This window comes from Motacilla alba, chromosome 3, assembly GCF_015832195.1.
Source record: "Motacilla alba alba isolate MOTALB_02 chromosome 3, Motacilla_alba_V1.0_pri, whole genome shotgun sequence".
Classification (NCBI taxonomy): domain Eukaryota; kingdom Metazoa; phylum Chordata; class Aves; order Passeriformes; family Motacillidae; genus Motacilla; species Motacilla alba.
This window is the reverse complement of record NC_052018.1, coordinates 31,764,593-31,781,941: the sequence shown is the minus strand read 5'-3', so window position 1 is coordinate 31,781,941 and position 17,349 is coordinate 31,764,593. Positions and strand designations below refer to the sequence as shown.

Below are 17,349 nucleotides of genomic sequence, written 5' to 3'. Positions count from 1 at the left end.
ACAATGTTATCACAAATTAATACATTTAGAACAGAAATTAGTACTGTTTATACCCACAAAGATATTGAAGTTGTAATAGCCTGCAGTACACAGAGTAAACCATACAATTGGCAACATTTTCAGAACTTGTACTATAAGGTATACAATTCCTTACTGTATAAACTAAGTCAGTAGGAATACTACTGGTGTCTAAAGTAAAAGCTTTTGCATAGTCATTTTCCTACTCTATGCCTTAAGGAGATCCAAATGTTGCAGTGAACAGAGAAAACAACCCTTTTCTAATTCCTTCACCTGCCTTTAAAAGTATGCCAGCTCCTTTGTGCACCTGGGTACAAACACCGTTGCAGATTGGTGAGCTCAGTCTCCACAGCAGCAATGAATTGAGAAAGCCTCCCTACATGAAATTTTTTTTGTTTTTAGAATTATTTTCTTCTTACTCTTTTTACATACCTTCTTATCAGGACATTAGAGAAATTAACAGTGTTGAAGCAAAACATCAAATGATAAAAGACACCAATATTAAGGCTGTTCTCATAATCTTAGGTCAGCTTTCCCCTGCACATACATTATAAGGATCCAAGGTCAACTACTACTTTCCTTAACAACTGCAATCTTGAGGGATGCAAAGTGGTATATACAAAATTATTTTGTTTGAAAAAAGGTCATAGAACTGAAAAATTAATCTGATTTAGGAAAGCAGTGTTTTATCTCCAGCCCTCTGCCATGCGAGTTATGTCAATAGCCACAAAAACTTTTGAAATGCAATAGCTATGAATTATTGATATTGCAAGCACTTGACTTGAAGTTAAGCCATATACTAATCTTTTGAAGTATGAAGTTTACACCATTGCAGCAGAAGTAATAGATCTGAAATCTCCAAATATTTCATTAAAATGTGCATATTTTTACAGTTACATACCCATAGATTGGCTAGCAGCTGTGAATTCACCCTGTATACCGTTTTCATCCAGAGTTCTATGGTCTAGTTTATGGCATGCTGATTCCACAGTGTTAGGTTCTTCCACATCACTGTCTATTTGATTCAGTTTTTTGAAAGCACTTTTCCCCCTACAAGGACTTCTTCTACAACACGAAGATTCACTGTCCTCTATTTCAGTGTTTGGGTCGATTAAAGCTGTACTGTACTTTTTGGTAAAAGTCTTCTTTGCTGTAGACTTAGAAGGCGAGTTTTGTGCATCTAATTCATTTGGCAAAGGAGATGGTGTGCTGCTCTCTCCATCTGAAGAGGAACATTTCATCGGCGTTGCAGCATTTTCATGGAAATGGGGATTTGGTTCATACTTGGGTTTTTCTAAACCAGGGAAACAGATAACAGCCAAAAACCAGTGGGCACTGTAAAGGAAAAAAATAAATAAATAACTTGCAATTACATTAATGCCCCTATAGTTATTCAAAGATAAACTATACTAGCTGTTCACTTTTCTGACCAGGTTTTACTCAAGCCTTCACAGGCTTCTGTAAAAGTACAATTTCTCCATGCAAATAATCACCAACAAATTAATTAATATGATGCAGTTAGTTGAAAACGGATGCTGTCTTAAATATTTATTTCAATTTGCTCACCCTTTATACATTCTTTTTTATTTCTCTGAATTGAAACTTATTTCTTTTTTAGTATTTTCATCATTAATGCATTAATTAAAGCTTGTAGAGTTCATGTTTTATGGCTGTTTGAAGTTTTCTAGTAGTTCAGCACTAGCAACACAAGGAGTCAGATGTAATGGTATGGCTGAATTGCCCATACTCTTCCACCTATGTGATCTTCCAACTGTATTTAACACTTCACATTTTTAAAGAAATCTTGTCAACAGTGAGTTAAAGAAGGAGAAAAAAAAGAGTGCTTCTAATGCCATCACAACAGCTCTGCTGTCTCCCTCATTGTTCACAGAACTCACATTCTAACTTTTTCAAACCAAAACCAGTTATATCCCCCAACACAAAGTGTAAGTTATGCAACAGTCTCCTCCTATTTCCTTGCTTCTTTAGGCTTCACTGACTTGCCACTCAATCACAACTAGAGCAGGAGCAAATTTAGGGACTGAGGCATTAAAGGTGGATTTTGATTGTCCAATTAAGGAATTTTCCTAGGGATCTTTGATTGTCTACAGCAAGTAACAGAAGCTAGCTACGTATTATACAGATGAAGTCACATTTCAATGTGTTTTCAGAGACAAAAGAAAAAGCAGTAGCTAAAAATGCATGTCTAACTGCCATGCTAAAAAAATAATTAGATGGTTATGAAGCCCAAACTGCATCAAAACTTAATGGCAATTAAAGCAAGTGGCCATTGAAAGCAGTATGTGTGGTATGGTTTGTCTTGAATGATTCACCACATCTAATAAATGAACATATTAAGTACTGCCCAACCCTGGAAAGTATGTGTATTTTATTAACAGAGACTTCATGTACCCATTATGTCAGCAGACTAGCATATTAACCTGGATGTAAAAAGAGAACAGCTTGTTACTTTTAAGAGAATAACCCATTTTCACTGGAGACCTGAACAAGAAGTACTGTACAGCCAGAGGACACGGATGTAGTCGTGGTTAAATCAAAACACACTGTTCTGAAGATGATTCTGCCCTGGAGCCAGCCTGCCCACCTCCACTTACTGCAGTTTGTCAGCTGGTTAGATGATGAGTCTGCATTCCCTAATCTAGCGGTTATGAGATAGTCTGGAAAAACTTGTTGGAACTAGACACCAAAACCCAGCAACTCCCCATCAAGCCATCTCTTTCTCATCTCTCTGGCTACTTGGTTTATTTTTCTGCTCTGCAATATTCTTACTGCACGTACCAGGAAACCACTGTTGCAAATGAATGTCCTACCACCACCATTTGACAAGCTTCAGCTTACGGTGAAGGGACAGTTCTGAGAAGTGTGAACAGGATTATATCCAGGTAACAGATGCACACCAGGAGTACACTTCTCATGCTCTAATCACAACAGGAGGAGTCCATGAGACCAAGCTAACTCTAACCTGAAATCACCAACTCACACATGGTATCAATGTTATGCTTTCAGTATGAACTGTTATGTTCTACTCGCTGAGAAAGACATTGCTTTAGTTCCTTGTCAGTAAATGAACAAGACAGTGAAAACTACTGTGTTTTAAGTTACTAGCAACAGAAATAATTCTTACAAAACCACAGAACTATTTGTTTTCCTTTTGAGGTCACTTCTAATTCATACTCATTTCTCCTATGCATAACCCATGTGCAGATGTGAATGACACATGGGAGGATGGTGGGAAGTGAACTATATGTCAAGTGCAAACACAGCTTAAAATTTAAATGACACACAATTCAAAGTTTTGGTACTTGAAGTTTCATGGGAGAGGGATGAAGTTTCATGCAAGGATGAAGTCTGCAGTGGACAGGCACCTGCAATGGAACTTACACCTTAGTCATTAAAATCCCCTAGATCTGGATGGCTTGCCAGAGTCATGGTACATCCAAAACTAAAGTTAGTGGAGATGAAGACCTTTGTTGGGGAACTAAAACTTTGTAAAAAGGACAGATCTACACATTGCCAGTAATCTCATAACTGCCTCTATACTGATTGCCTCAGAATTCAGCTGGAGAGGAGGCAGGAAAATGAGAAGATTTAGAAAGTTGCCTCTCACTGCACAATGGCACAGTACCGAAATAAATAATGTTTTATTAGAAAAAAACCTCTTTTTAAGTTTTTGAGATATCAGCTAGGTATGCCTATGAGATGTTAGCTAGAAAATTACTATCTGTCCTTATTTTGTTTTTATTGCATACATTTAAAACACAGTACTTTAACTTTCATAAATATTTTGGCTTACAAATGGTTTCGATTATTTCTGTGAAATACAGAAATGTGTTTTTGACAACTTGCTCTGACCTTAAGGAAAGCAAGCATCAAAGTTCTTAGCAACCATTAGAACGCTAATGGTCTGCTTCCTAACCCTTAACAAACAGCAGGACAAAGAGATATAAACAAAGAGAATAAAGTTCTCAAGGCAGTAGTGATTTTCAATTAAGTTTTCTTTCAATAGCCATTTATTGTAACTAAAGATGATCCCATCTATACCAGAGAGGTCTCATTAGAAAGGACAAAAAAGATAAATCCAAAAGTTACCAATGTCAGAAGCTTAGAAGAAAGAATGCAAGAGACTGAGGTAAAACCTAGAAAAAGTACTCACAGAAGTTAATTTTTGCTGTCTTTATATTGTCTGGTAATTCTTATACTACAACGTTTAAAGGTCTTACGTAACTACTTAATTTTTATCACTTGGAAAAAGATGTTTATTCTCTTAATTTTTGACTTAAATTCATACTGTAATATAACTTTCAATTTCAGAATTATGAAGCTTAAGCATTTACCAAATGTGATAAAAAGGTATGTTCACTTACGCTTCATTAAGGGGAACAAAAATGAAATCTTTCTCAAAAATATCAACATGCCGTGTCCACGTTTTTACTCGCCCATGTCGCTTCTGTTGTATTCTGAAAGAAGAAACCAACATACAATTTGTAGGATGGCTTATTATATTTGAGGGAGCATTTTCCAGATATTTTCACCTTAACGGGTTGTTTAGATTTTCAAGGGATATTCTATGTCTGCTACAGGTCTGGATGCTTCCTAGAGTTTTGCTGATATTTCTCTCTGTATAACATCTGTTTTTAAGAGTCTTCACTGCACTTAGCTCTATGTTAAACTAACTTCTCAACAGACTTACGAAAGGTTTGAAGTTTCATGAATATTTCTTCTTTCTCTTTGATTAAGGCGTTTATAGAAGAATGAACTGAACACATGTATTCTATCAGCATCTTCTTTTTTCAGCTTTTCAAGTACCAAATACCTAATTAGTCAAAAAAAAAAAAAAAAGAAAAAGAAAGAAAAAATAATGGAGGTTTAAACTCAAAATACTCAGCAACAGAGTAAAAAAGACTGCTAACAGGTGCTTTCCACCTAATTGTAGCAGCTTCTCACAGAACAGCTATCTGGAGCTGACTATCCACAGGAACTAATTAATGCAAAACATATGTAAATATTTCAAGGTATTAATATTTCAAGGTGTTATTGCTCTGCTCAATTAACCAGCTGTTCTGCTGCTCTTGTATTTATTTTTGTTTCATGGCAGGAAAACAAATTTTCAAGGAATTTGTTACATAGAAACCTAAGAGACCTGTATTTTGTATTTGAGCCACCAGATCTCCAAACAGTCCCAAGAGTGACACACTGATTTGATTTTTACTTCTAAAATATGTTAATAGACTGAAAAATACACATACACACCTTATGTGTAGCATAAAACCAGCAGCATGTAACAATTTAATATACTTCTAACATCTGCAGCCTCGGTGACAGCACAAAATTCACTTACATTAATCAAAACAAATTAAGTTCCAGGAAACACAGCTACTCTGGAAAGAACAACTGAACTTTAAAAAAGCCTTTCTTTTTTTTTTCCCAGTTAAATTTGCTCTTGAGATGTTAAAAAGTTCAAAGAACCTTTATCCAGGTAGGAACAATGTCACTGTCAAGGAGGACAAGAGAAGAACCAAACTTTCTTGCAAGATCAAAAAACAACCCTTAAAATTACAGCTATACATAGCTGGAGACCAAGTGTTACCAACTGACCTATGAATTTTTAGTGACAGAATTCTTCAGGTTTCAAAGTAAAAGACAACTAAAAACTGATGTGAAATAAAACTTACTTTAAATAAAAATCAATAATAACATCATTTAAAAATTCTCCTTCATTTAGACAATGGAGGTCTTCGTTGGTCACAGAAATACCACCTTTAGCTGGAGAAGGTGGATAAACTATCAACCTGAGAAGAAAAATACATTCAATAAGAAGAATGAAATGTCAAAAACCCCTCAGAGAATTATTACAGGCAAAAATAAATATCTTACTTTTCTATAGGACCAATAAATACTGTGTGTGGTTCGCCAATTTCTTCATCATCATCAAAAAATGGTAACTGTTTATTTCGTTGCTGCATTTTGGACTCAGAAGCAACCTTAAGAGAATAGAGTCAGTATTAAATAGCATACTGTGCTCAATTTTATTGAAATGGTAATAAAACTTTGTGAAGTCCAGCAGTGTAATATCTGGTTTTTTTGAGAACTTCAGGTCTGTGGGTTTTTTTTTTCTTTCCTACCTCATCTATTACACATAGGTATTTGCTCATTTCTTGCAGAATCACAAAACTTTTTAAGTCTTTAAAAAGTAGTTTGTTTAATAAAAGCATTAATTAGCTGTAAATACAACAGTGCAATTTAATTTCTTGTTTGAAATACCATAATTTTACCAGTTGGTAAAAGTTATGTTGTCTGATTTCTCATCCCTCAATAATTTTTAAATAATAACATTACTTGTGGACCACTGTATAACTTTACAATCAAACTAAATACCCTAAAAATACTGTGACTGTACAGACTATTTCCCATAGTTTCCTAATCCACCATAAACCAGCCTGGGAATTTTCATATAAAAGTCATCAAAAGCTGACAGAATTTTTTTGGCTGATTAACACACTATCCTTAGTGTATTTGTAACCCATGTAATACAATGACTTAGTTCTAAAACAAAAACAATTACATTTTTTATTTTGCTTTCTCTGTGAGATGGGCTTCCTTTGGAATTGTCCTCCAAGCACTTAGTAAATGCAACAAGCCTGGCATTGGCTTCTTCAAAGGAAATTTTCACAAAGAAGTCAGAAATGTTATTTCTAATACCAATGTCCATAATTATTTTTTCAAATATTGAATTTGCATGAGGATCAAGACCAGTTTCAAAAATTAAAATTATGTACTGTTCTTCCTGACCTGCAAAAAAAGCAGAGAGAAAATTATTCATTTAGGAATAAAATAAAATAAAGCATGTTGCAATTATAAACAGATTTAATGGAATTTTAGGCCAACACAAGTACATACTGCTGATAAAGTATGTAAGAAGTATTACAGATGTGAGCAAACAAGAGAGAAGGCCTTACTGCCAAACCTTTCTTATCTGCATTTGCAAAGAGTGCATTCAAATTCTACCTTAATCAAGAAATGTTAAGTATTACATCTGATAAATTTTTAAATGACACTAATGCAAGCCAAAATATATTTTGAAATAACATCTTTGTTTACACAGAGTAAGACTGTAACCCATACTTTCTCTTTTTCTTACTGCGGTTCCTACCCTATTGTTTACTGCAATTTCAAAAATTGTATATTCTGATCCTAGAAGACTGTGCTGTAAAACATCACTGTTTTTGAAGAAGTTGGACAGAATTACTCAGATCAATCAGCTGTTATATAAGCATCATCCACTTATATGATACGAAACATCAAAAAGCAGTAAATTGCACTAAAAGGAATTATTCTACACAGTCAGAAAAAGGTATAGAATTCAGGCCACAAATCCCAGTCTCACGTTGCTGCCAGGACCTGTTTTTCTGTAAGAGGCATTTCAGACACAAGCATAACCATTTCCCTTTGGTCATTCTTAACCCAGCATGCCAACTCTTATGAAAAATAATTCTTCAGCAGTATAATTCCCAATTCAATGCACACAGAATTTAGATTTCTAACTGGCTTTTGGGTGTTCTGTTTTGGGAGCTAGGCATCTACATACAATTGCTTACACAGCTCTGGATATAGACTTAAATTTTATTTAATTGCTTAGAAAGCAGAGAGCAACTGTGTTATCACAAAGTGCTCCTGCATATCAAATGCAATAAAGCAGCTGGATGTAAAACTCTGTGCCACAGCCTCAGGGAGAAGAGCTGGGTGGGGACACTATGGAGAGCCATTCTCACACAGACATCTAGGGAAGCTTTTTTTATTTTTGAACACCTGTGTCCACCTGGGGTCTAATTCCTGCTCCCAGAATTGTGTCCAGGTCTCCTGCATGCTCTCCAATTACTTCTGTAATTATAAGACTCCTTACAGCTCATACTTCTTACAGGACATGGATGAGACTATTACACAGTATTATAGGAGCACTCAATTCTAAAATTGCTGAAAGCATTCCTCCTCTGTTTGAATGCAGTCATGTATGTACAAAACTGTGTGTAAGTATAAATAACCACAAAATTGAACCTCGAGAAAAGCCTATTGAAGAGAAAGAGGACTCAATGTTACATTTAACAGGTGTGCATATTAAGTTGGTAGGACTTTAAAAATTATGGTAGAAATTAAATTTAATTTTAATATACATGAAGATAATCCACATATTCTCCAAGTAAGTATTTGTCTATCTCATATCATCATGACAAGTATGCCAGGAGAAAAAAACCCAAGGAAACCTATACAACAGTTTCTACTAAAGCTAAAGCCTGTTAGCAGAACAGCACAGATGGCAGAAGTATTACAAAAGCTGTCATATAAATGTAAAGGCTCCTATACAAAAACTAACCAAATCAACTTGCTTTCATTTAGCACAAATATTAGTGAAAAAAGTTGTACTAAATTGACTGAGTGTTGTAACTAGCATGTTTCTGGACAAAGAGGATGCCCAGTTGTTCTGAACTGTTCTCTTTCTCAGCCTAGGAAGGTAATAGTACTACACCTACCCCAGCCAGTGATGACCCTTTTAGTCTTAATGCACTCATTCATGACCCAAAACATGAAAATAAAATTTGAAGTGAAGAGTAGATTAAAATTGTTTTACTTACTGTCTCCTTTGCATTCGTACCAGACATTATCTTTACTCATTTTCAGTTGATCTCTCAGACTGCTACAGGTTGAAGGTACTGTTTGTAGGAAAACTACTGGCAATTTTCGGACGCTACACCATTCACATTTAGTAAGCTCTGAAGTTTTCAGGTTAATTTCTCTGATATCACTTTCTGATTCTTTGAGAAAAAATGATATATTAAAATATAATAAAAAATCTGTAAGTTTCCTTTACAGCTTCCCCCTTGATTTTAACAAGTAATTGCTATGTGCTCACTAAATTTCTTAAGCACTTAAAGTTTTAAAATTAACAGACATGCAAGAAGTGATGGCTTTTCAAATCTTAAAAGACAGGCTAAATTCCAGTGTCATCTGTCAAGAAAGGCATCAGAAAGAGTCTTCTGCCCACCAACTCTTTTCAGTCCACAGAAAAAAATCCCCACAATTTCCAGTGATTTAAGTTTGCAACTATTGCTATGGCATATTTTACAGTAAGTTTGTAAAATTTTCTTTGTACATTTATCTTTGACCAAGTTCTCATATGAAAAATAACTTTAAAAAGAAGAGCATAAACACATGCAGAGAAATTATCTGATTGCCTGAGGAAATAAAGGACTGCTCCTGGTTTATTCCCCAAAAGAAATGTCAGTAACATGGTAAAATTTTAACACTGCATCTAATGCTATCAATGCCAATGTTAAGTTTTCTACCTGTAAAACCTGTATTATAAAATTTTATACAGAAGTGGATATACATGCAAAACTCAAAAAAAAAAAAAAAAAGAAAAAAAAAGGAAAAAAAAGAAAAAAATACTGAAGTGCTAAGTGCCCCAACAGACATAGCATTTAATGAGTCAGCATTTATATGCTATTGACAGATTAGGTGCCGTGGAAATAAGTGCACCACACAGCGGATTTAACTAAAACTTGATAGCTATTTTCTACAAATTACACTAAGCTCTTCAGTGTTTTATTTTTAAAAATACATTTAAAGCATGAAAACTCAGTTTCTATGCATCTGTATTTTAGATACAACATAAACTTAAATACTCAACTGAGCAAAGGCTACACTTATCCTTACAGGTTGTGAGACACTTTTCTGCATGTAATAATTACAAAATACAACAGTTCTCTTTTACAAATAACAGCAACACGCAACAGGACTGGATCTTAAGAATGCAACTTAATATTAAAAAAGGTAACAAAGCTTTTCAGGCCTAGAGCAAAATCCTAAAAAAGAAAAGAAAGGAAACAGAGTAGGAGTTGTAACTCACCCTTTCCAAATTATGTCAGTATTTCTTTCTGCGACATGAAATATTCAACTTTTACACTAGAGACAAAACTATCAAGACAGATCTAGACAGGAAAGGTCTAAGAAATCAGTGTGGTTTTTACTGTCTACTTAACACAACTGAAATAAAAGAACTAATAAAGTTTTAAAAAGCTAACATTTTACAGGAGGGTTGCTCTTGCTTTTTATTTTTGTTAATCACTTTTGTTAAAGAGCAGGTCAAACTTGTACTCTTCATTTTCTTTTCTCTTATCTGACTACAGACACCCAGTATAATTTACTACATAAATGACAAAATGAGAATAAATATTACGTAAGGATTCACTTGTTAATACCTTTGACAGTTACTTAATTCAAAATAAATATAATGAGTACTAACATAAAATGAAAAATGTACTCACCTTCTTGACTCTCTAGGCGTATTTTGATATAATCCAGGCAAAACTGAAAGGCAACACAATTGTAAGATCTCACATCTTCTGCAAATTTTAATTGACTGAAAGCCTTTAAACTGTTAGCAAACACATTTCAATGGACTTAGTATTTAAGTAATAAACATTAAAAAATTAGTATTTAAAATGCAAGTTTTAAGAAAAAACAAAATGTACTTTTAGCACAACTTGAGGCAAGCACATTCTTTGCTACTCCAGTCTCATTCAGTCATACTGACTGTTTAAACTTTGGATCTCTCTGAAGTACTCTGTTTTCAAAAACTTTTACAATACTCTGAAAAATAAATTATATTTCTTCAAAAGAAAATGTTATCTTTCAGTATTTAGGTAAATCAAAAAATAGTGTTTTGTGGAGAGGTGGAAAGAACAAATAACAACACTCTGCTGTTTCTGTGGTTACTCCAGCAAGAAGGATCCATTCTATTCTGGTTGACTGCATACAACTAACACTCAAGGACTCCTTGTAAACTCCGCGTAACTTACAAGGCTGACAAAAAAAAATAATATGTAGAAGTAAAATTATTCACCTCTAGGACAATGCTTCTTCCTTGCACCTATCAAATTCTTGTAGCTGTTGTTTTCAATTTTTTGAACAAATGCATGCTAGCCCATAACCTCCCCCCAGTATGCAAACAAGTTCTTTCAGAGTGCTGCAGCACAACATTTCTAATAAGAACCAGAGCTAGACTGTACGTGTTAGAGCATAGCAGTAATTTCAGGTTCTCTGGAAATCACAGCCTCTGAAATTAGAGACAAACTTACTGTTCCCCAGACAAAGGCAAAATATCATGTTGTTCAAATACAAAAATACAATATCCATCAAAACCTGAAAAGAAAGCTGTGAAAGAGCAAGGGTACTTACAATCACAGGCTCCACGACCATTCTGCGCAGCATTCCTATTCGTATGCTTCGGCAGTTGAGAATGACACTTTCACAGGAGTTTTGGTAATTTAGAGGTACGGCCTCGGTTACCATCTCTTGAGAAATAACTTTGCGCCGTTTTATTGGAGTGTTAGACACAATGTTCCCAAACTGAAAAGTAATTTTCAGGTTTCAGAATGTCTCACCAAGGTTTATGGCTAAACCAAGCTTGTTGAAACTAATGACAAAATTTTTAGCTACTCTTCTGTTGGTCAACAGGATTACTTACTGGAGCATCCATTTCAAACATATACAGGAGGGAGATAATTCCTAAAAGACTTTTTGTAACACCTGAGGATGTTAATATTGCTATGTTCAAGAAGAAAATAAAAGGTAACCTGACACTTGTAGACACTTTACTGACATTTCCAAACCACAAACAGTGCTTCTAAATTGCCAAAACCAATTAATTTTTATCTTTTGGAAACACTATGCAGTCTAGGAAAGGAAAGTTATTTTTAATAAATTTTATTTAGATAAAAAAGCACTAACACTGTAAAACCACCACAATAGTGGTGGTTTAATTTTTTCTTCCAGTTTTCATTAATCCAAGCTTTTGAGGACTAATTCTTGAAGTACATTGCATCACCACATTAACAGAGTACAGTCTTCAAGAAACAAATAAATAAACCAAATCAAACTTCCTTAAGGCATCTCTACAGAACTAAGATGGTTTTAGGATAGATTCCAAGGTCAGAAGACTAAACATTGAAAGAAGGCCATGTGGTGTTTGGCCCCAGTTCAAGAAAAGTCCCTAGATGCTGACTGAAACTGTAATCTCAATGGAGCATCCTGTTAACCAACAGAATAATCTTACCAAAAACCTACTGCAATGAAATAAAGCCTGCTGATAAGCCTACAAGTATATTTATTTGTTGTATTGCTTAAACTGCTCTATTTTGTAGAAGGATTTTCTGTACACTAGTCTTTTCTTTGGTATTTATATTGTTTCATAAAGCTGCCCATAAATAAACATTGGTTTTCGTTACAAAATGCAATTAAACTCCCACAGAAAAACATTCTAAGGGATTCAGTGTTTCTGATAAGACTAAATCTTGAAAATTATTTCAAAGCCCCGAATCACTAACCTATCTTGGCAATAATTCAAAGTCTACTTTTGGATGCTTCCTTCATTTTATACACTGGAGAAAGTAGGGATTCTAAATCCCTGTAATTAAAATGTTTTCCTGGACTTCTTGTTGAAAAGAGCTTTTCCTTTTTGTCTGCTGGACCGGTTAAATGTTATTAAAAGCTCAAAACAAATCAAAGACAAACAATAAAACACCGAAGTCTGAAGTGATGCTATATTCAACTGGTCTCTTCAGTAAACAATTAATGAGTATTTTGAAAGAAAGACAGCTGAATAAAGCTTTTTCTATTATATCTAAGAAAACTGCTGTGATATCTCCAAATCTTGATAGGTTAATTCAATCAATGTAAAATTTGTGTTATATTTCACCAAAAAAATTTTTATTTCCCCCATTTCCAAAAGTAGGCTCGGACTCTAAAATAATCTAACATAAAGTAATACAACTGGTTTGTAAAGACTAGTGAACAGCAACATATGGATATAAAAAAAAACCATTTGGGAGAGTTTCAGAAGTCAGATGCCAGTGCCTTCACAATGCAATGCTTTCAATTAATTCAGCACATACTGCCAGTATAACTTAATTCAAGAACTATTTATAATCCAAGCTCTGAGCCTCGCAGTTTTATTGCAGGCTGGAGGTTCACAGCTTCACATTGACAGTGGTGATTAATAATACAACATATTATAAACATCCATAATTTCATCAACTACAGCACTAGAATGTTGGCTTCTGAATCTCAACACAGCAAGAAGGTTCTGGCATCAGTACTTCAGCGCTCTAACTCAAATAATTGGAAATCTGATCGGATTCTCTTGTTGAATCAAACTCGCAATAGTGAAACTGGACAAGTAAGTCAAGAATTGTTTTGATCAGCACTATTATTCCACTACCAATTGCCACATGGAATTTATTCCTTTTAATGGATCACAATTGAGATGGCTTTTAACATAGTATGCAAACTCTCCCCTTTGGCCACACTTAAGGTGTGCTCATGGAGCATTTTTTGGTCCAATTACAGTAGTACTCAACTAAAAAACACAAGTCCCACCACAAAAGTCCTAAAATAAGTGCTCTTAATTGGGACAGTTGTCAAAGCATTTTAATTTTAAAGGACCATTATTGATCCCAGTGTCTCTTATCATGTTTCACTTCAGAAAGTCTCAACAGGCAACAGCTGGTACTGATATTCTGTTGCAAATTGAGACCTTGAGCTTCACAGAGCACCCCTGTCCAGTCTCAAACAGTAAACATTCAACACAGAAGCATTTATTTTAACAGCATAATTAAAATCATTATGAATGCTTGTAAAAATGTAATGAACACATTTTCTTATGTTTCCAATATTAAGTCTACTTGATGAGCTCCTGAATAAGAAAAACAATCAAATACAGTCAACTTCTGACAATACAAACAAGCCTTTACATATTTGATTTATTATTTGATTCTGTTTTCTTTAAACAAAGCATTAAATAGTACCTGATCTTTCATTCTTGCTTTTCTTGGTAGTGTGACTGCAATTTCTGTATCTGTTGTTATACTACCTATTCTCTGTTCTATTCCACAACTGTTCTCCTTTAATGCTGCTTCCACCTTTCCTGTAGAAGGAGCTGGGGAGGAGCGGGCTGAATCTGCAGGACGAGGTGAAATGCTTTCCATGCTCCTAGTGCTGCCACTATTCTCGTCCTCATCATCATCACTAGACAAAACAACTAAACAGAAAATATTACATTCTCAACCACTACATTTTTCTGTAATAAATTTCTTTTTTCATTTTTGGCTTTTCTTGCTAGCGTGATGGCAATTTCTGTACTGTTGTTATACTACCTATTCTCTGTTCCATTCCACAACTGTTTTCCTTTAATGCTGCTTCCGCCTTTCCTGTAGAAGGAGATAGGGAGGAGCGGGCTGAATCTGCAAGACCAGGTGAAATGCTTTCCACGCTCCTAGTGCTGCCACTATTCTCCTCCTCCTCCTCCTCACTAGACAAAACAACTAAACAGAAAATATTATGTTCTCAACCACTATATCTTTTTGTAACAGAAATTCCTTTTCAAGTAATGCCTTAGAAGTAATTTACGTAATTGTCCTGCAGTGCCAAAAAAAATCCACATGTATAATTATATTATGTTTTTACTAATGTTTATTTGGAATCTGGTTGCAAGCACTCTCTGCCTTGTTTTTCATTTCTTATAACTAACTATACAAAAAATGAGTAACATTAATCCACCTCTAGACAGAAGTGAACTTGGTTCAGTCAAGAATTGACAATAAGTAATACAACCTAAAAACTGACAAGAGAAATTATGACTGAAATAATTCAAATCAGTAGGACAACATGGTTTAATAAACTAAGCACAGACCTGGAAACATAATTTCCTTTACTCCATCCTTCCTGCTTACTGAGTTTACAAAGAGAAAACACAGAAATTAACATTTTACAAATTATGAAATTTAAATACATAAATAGTTTAGAAGAAAAGAGGAAAGAAAACACAAAAAAAAAAATCAAATACTGTCTTTCCTCTTGGGAGAATGAACGGTGGAATTCTGCTAAGAATACTGGTTTTCCAATACCCCAAAAGTAAATATTTTTTAAAAAACAAACAAAAGAAAAAAAAGTCATTAAGTAATTTTTGTTTTCCCTAATGTTCACCTTTCTTGAAGAGTACCTCTACATATGAAAAGGAAATTACCAAAAGTTCTGTTCCTTTTTCCCAAGAACACACACAAAAATATTCCATGCAAGATCAGTTATGTAAACCTGCACAAGAGGTTCCTTCACTATACAATATTCTGTGTTTCCAGCTAATGGCTGTATTCATAAAAAGGTACTTACTTGGATCATTTAATTCAGACGGTCTTGTACTCCTCTGTCTTAAGCTTCCCGTAATTTTAGGATTTTTTGTCCCAGTTATAAGACCAATTTTTCCATTCTGTCGTAACATAGAATGTCCTACAACCTCATTACTCAGTAGAATATCCGCTGGACCTTTTCCAACAGCAGAACTATAAAACTTCTTTGTGCTGAACCCTGTACCTGAAGATTTTTGCCCTGCTGAATTCTGATGTATTGAAGAACGTGATAAAGGTCCCACAGAGTCACTTAACGTTACAGCTTGTCTGGAGACTCTTTGCAAATCCTTTAGAGAAGCACTTTCACAATGTCGGCATTTGGTCTGATTTTCATTTGCCCTCCCACAGTTTGGGCATTCAGTAGAATAATCAATCTGTTCCAAAAGCTAAAGGGGAAACAAACACACATTTAGTAATTGTAAGCAGAAAGACACAATTTCCAGATCTTATACTTGATTTCTGTTCAGAATTAATCATACAATCACTTTGGTTGGAAAAGACCTTTAATATCATTAAGTCAAATTATTAACACAGAACTCTCATCACTAAACCATATCCCCAGGTGTCCCATCTACATGTCTTTTAAATATCTCTGGGGATGGTGACTCAACCACATGCCTGGCCATCCTCTTCCAGTGCTTGAAAACCCTTCTGGTGAAAAAATTTTTCATAATATCAGTGGAAACTGACAACACTACATTAGCCATTAGAGTAAGTAGAGAAAGCAAACATTAAAACACAGCTTAATTTCTTATTTCATTTAAGAAAATAAAAAATGTTCTAAAAGGAACAAATGTCATTTGTAACAATTTCTTAAAGTGATTGATGTTGGACAATTCAGATTTTTCCAGTATTTTCTTCCATAAACAAAACCTTGCACACTGTTCAGATACATGTATCTATCAGCAAGATGGTCCAATTATACCAATTCTGTAAAAACAGTTCCATGGGACAAAATAAAGTAACCTACAGATCCTTAGAGCAGTACCGGAGGATTTGAAGAAACCTTGTAGGTCCAACTTATCTGTCCTTCCAAAGTATCTTTTAACAGCCCGGCAAGGCATACAGGAAAATTCACTCCTCAAGGGAGACGAAGAAAAGGCAAAGTACATATATTGCTCTAGAGTCATGTGTGACAGAGAAGAAGACAGGACAAGAGGAATAGGAGTTCCCCAAACTTTCAAAAAGCAAGCAGGGGTTACAAGGGAAAATGCATCCTATCACAGATGTCTTTTGTTTTTCTCACATTTACTAGGTCCCACTTAATTTTGTATTATAAGTGTAGAACTTGGACTTCTATAACATGAAAACTACAGAATGAGTACGAAAGTGAATACAGGACATCTCTAAAGATGAAAATTTAGTGCATGTTATTGTCTCCTGGAGCACTGAATTCAAATGGCATAACCACTGTACTGTGAACTACTGAATGCAACAAATACCTACATCCCACGAAAAAGTTTCAGAATCTACTATGAAAACACAGCTTTCACAATTTACACCTCTCCCCACTCCCAGCCATGAACACACCTCCAAAAGAGGACTTCCACAGGTGTGGGAAGTAATTTCAAGCCCCAAATTTAAAGATGAAAATCATACAATGAGAACATATTATTTTTACAGAATTTTTTCAATTTAACAAAGCTATACATACCATAGAGAAACAGAAGCAAAAAACCCCAAGTGTATAAAATATATCAGACCCTTAAAATCTGAGCTGTGGGATGACAGCTAGTTACAATGTAAACCAGCACTGTGCTTCAGTGCTGTTACAGGATGTAGTTCTTAGAAAGAAACTGCTTATCACATTGAAGAATTTCAATCAGACATTAGAAATGTTCAAGGGAAGGCAACAAGAGTACAGGGAAGATCTGAAGTGTAGAGTAATCGCACCCCTCTACTTCAAAAACATGCCAAAAATTTTAAACCAGTTTTTTTATTAACATCACATTAATTAACTAAGTAAGCAATGGAAATGCCAAAGAGCAGTACCAGGTGTTTCAAACAAAAGCTAAGCATATATAAAAATCATAGATCTATATTTTTTTTTTAAACCAAAATCTCCTTACAGGAA

General features: G+C 34.7%; 1 protein-coding gene across 2 annotated transcripts in view; it reads right to left on the bottom strand.

Annotated features, from left to right (window-relative positions):
* SENP6 (SUMO specific peptidase 6) overlaps positions 1–17,349 on the bottom strand; it is a 72,732-nt gene that overhangs the window by 11,124 nt on the left and 44,259 nt on the right. For both annotated transcript variants that reach the window (XM_038130977.1, XM_038130976.1), the window contains 11 exons: positions 15,259–15,661; positions 13,899–14,131; positions 11,272–11,442; positions 10,359–10,401; positions 8,667–8,846; positions 6,602–6,828; positions 5,914–6,020; positions 5,712–5,828; positions 4,730–4,852; positions 4,404–4,496; positions 920–1,353 (listed from right to left, as the gene is read on the bottom strand). In XM_038130977.1, coding sequence (XP_037986905.1) covers positions 920–1,353; positions 4,404–4,496; positions 4,730–4,852; positions 5,712–5,828; positions 5,914–6,020; positions 6,602–6,828; positions 8,667–8,846; positions 10,359–10,401; positions 11,272–11,442; positions 13,899–14,131; positions 15,259–15,661 — 2,131 coding nt within the window. The remainder of the gene's footprint in view (positions 1–919; positions 1,354–4,403; positions 4,497–4,729; positions 4,853–5,711; positions 5,829–5,913; positions 6,021–6,601; positions 6,829–8,666; positions 8,847–10,358; positions 10,402–11,271; positions 11,443–13,898; positions 14,132–15,258; positions 15,662–17,349) is intronic.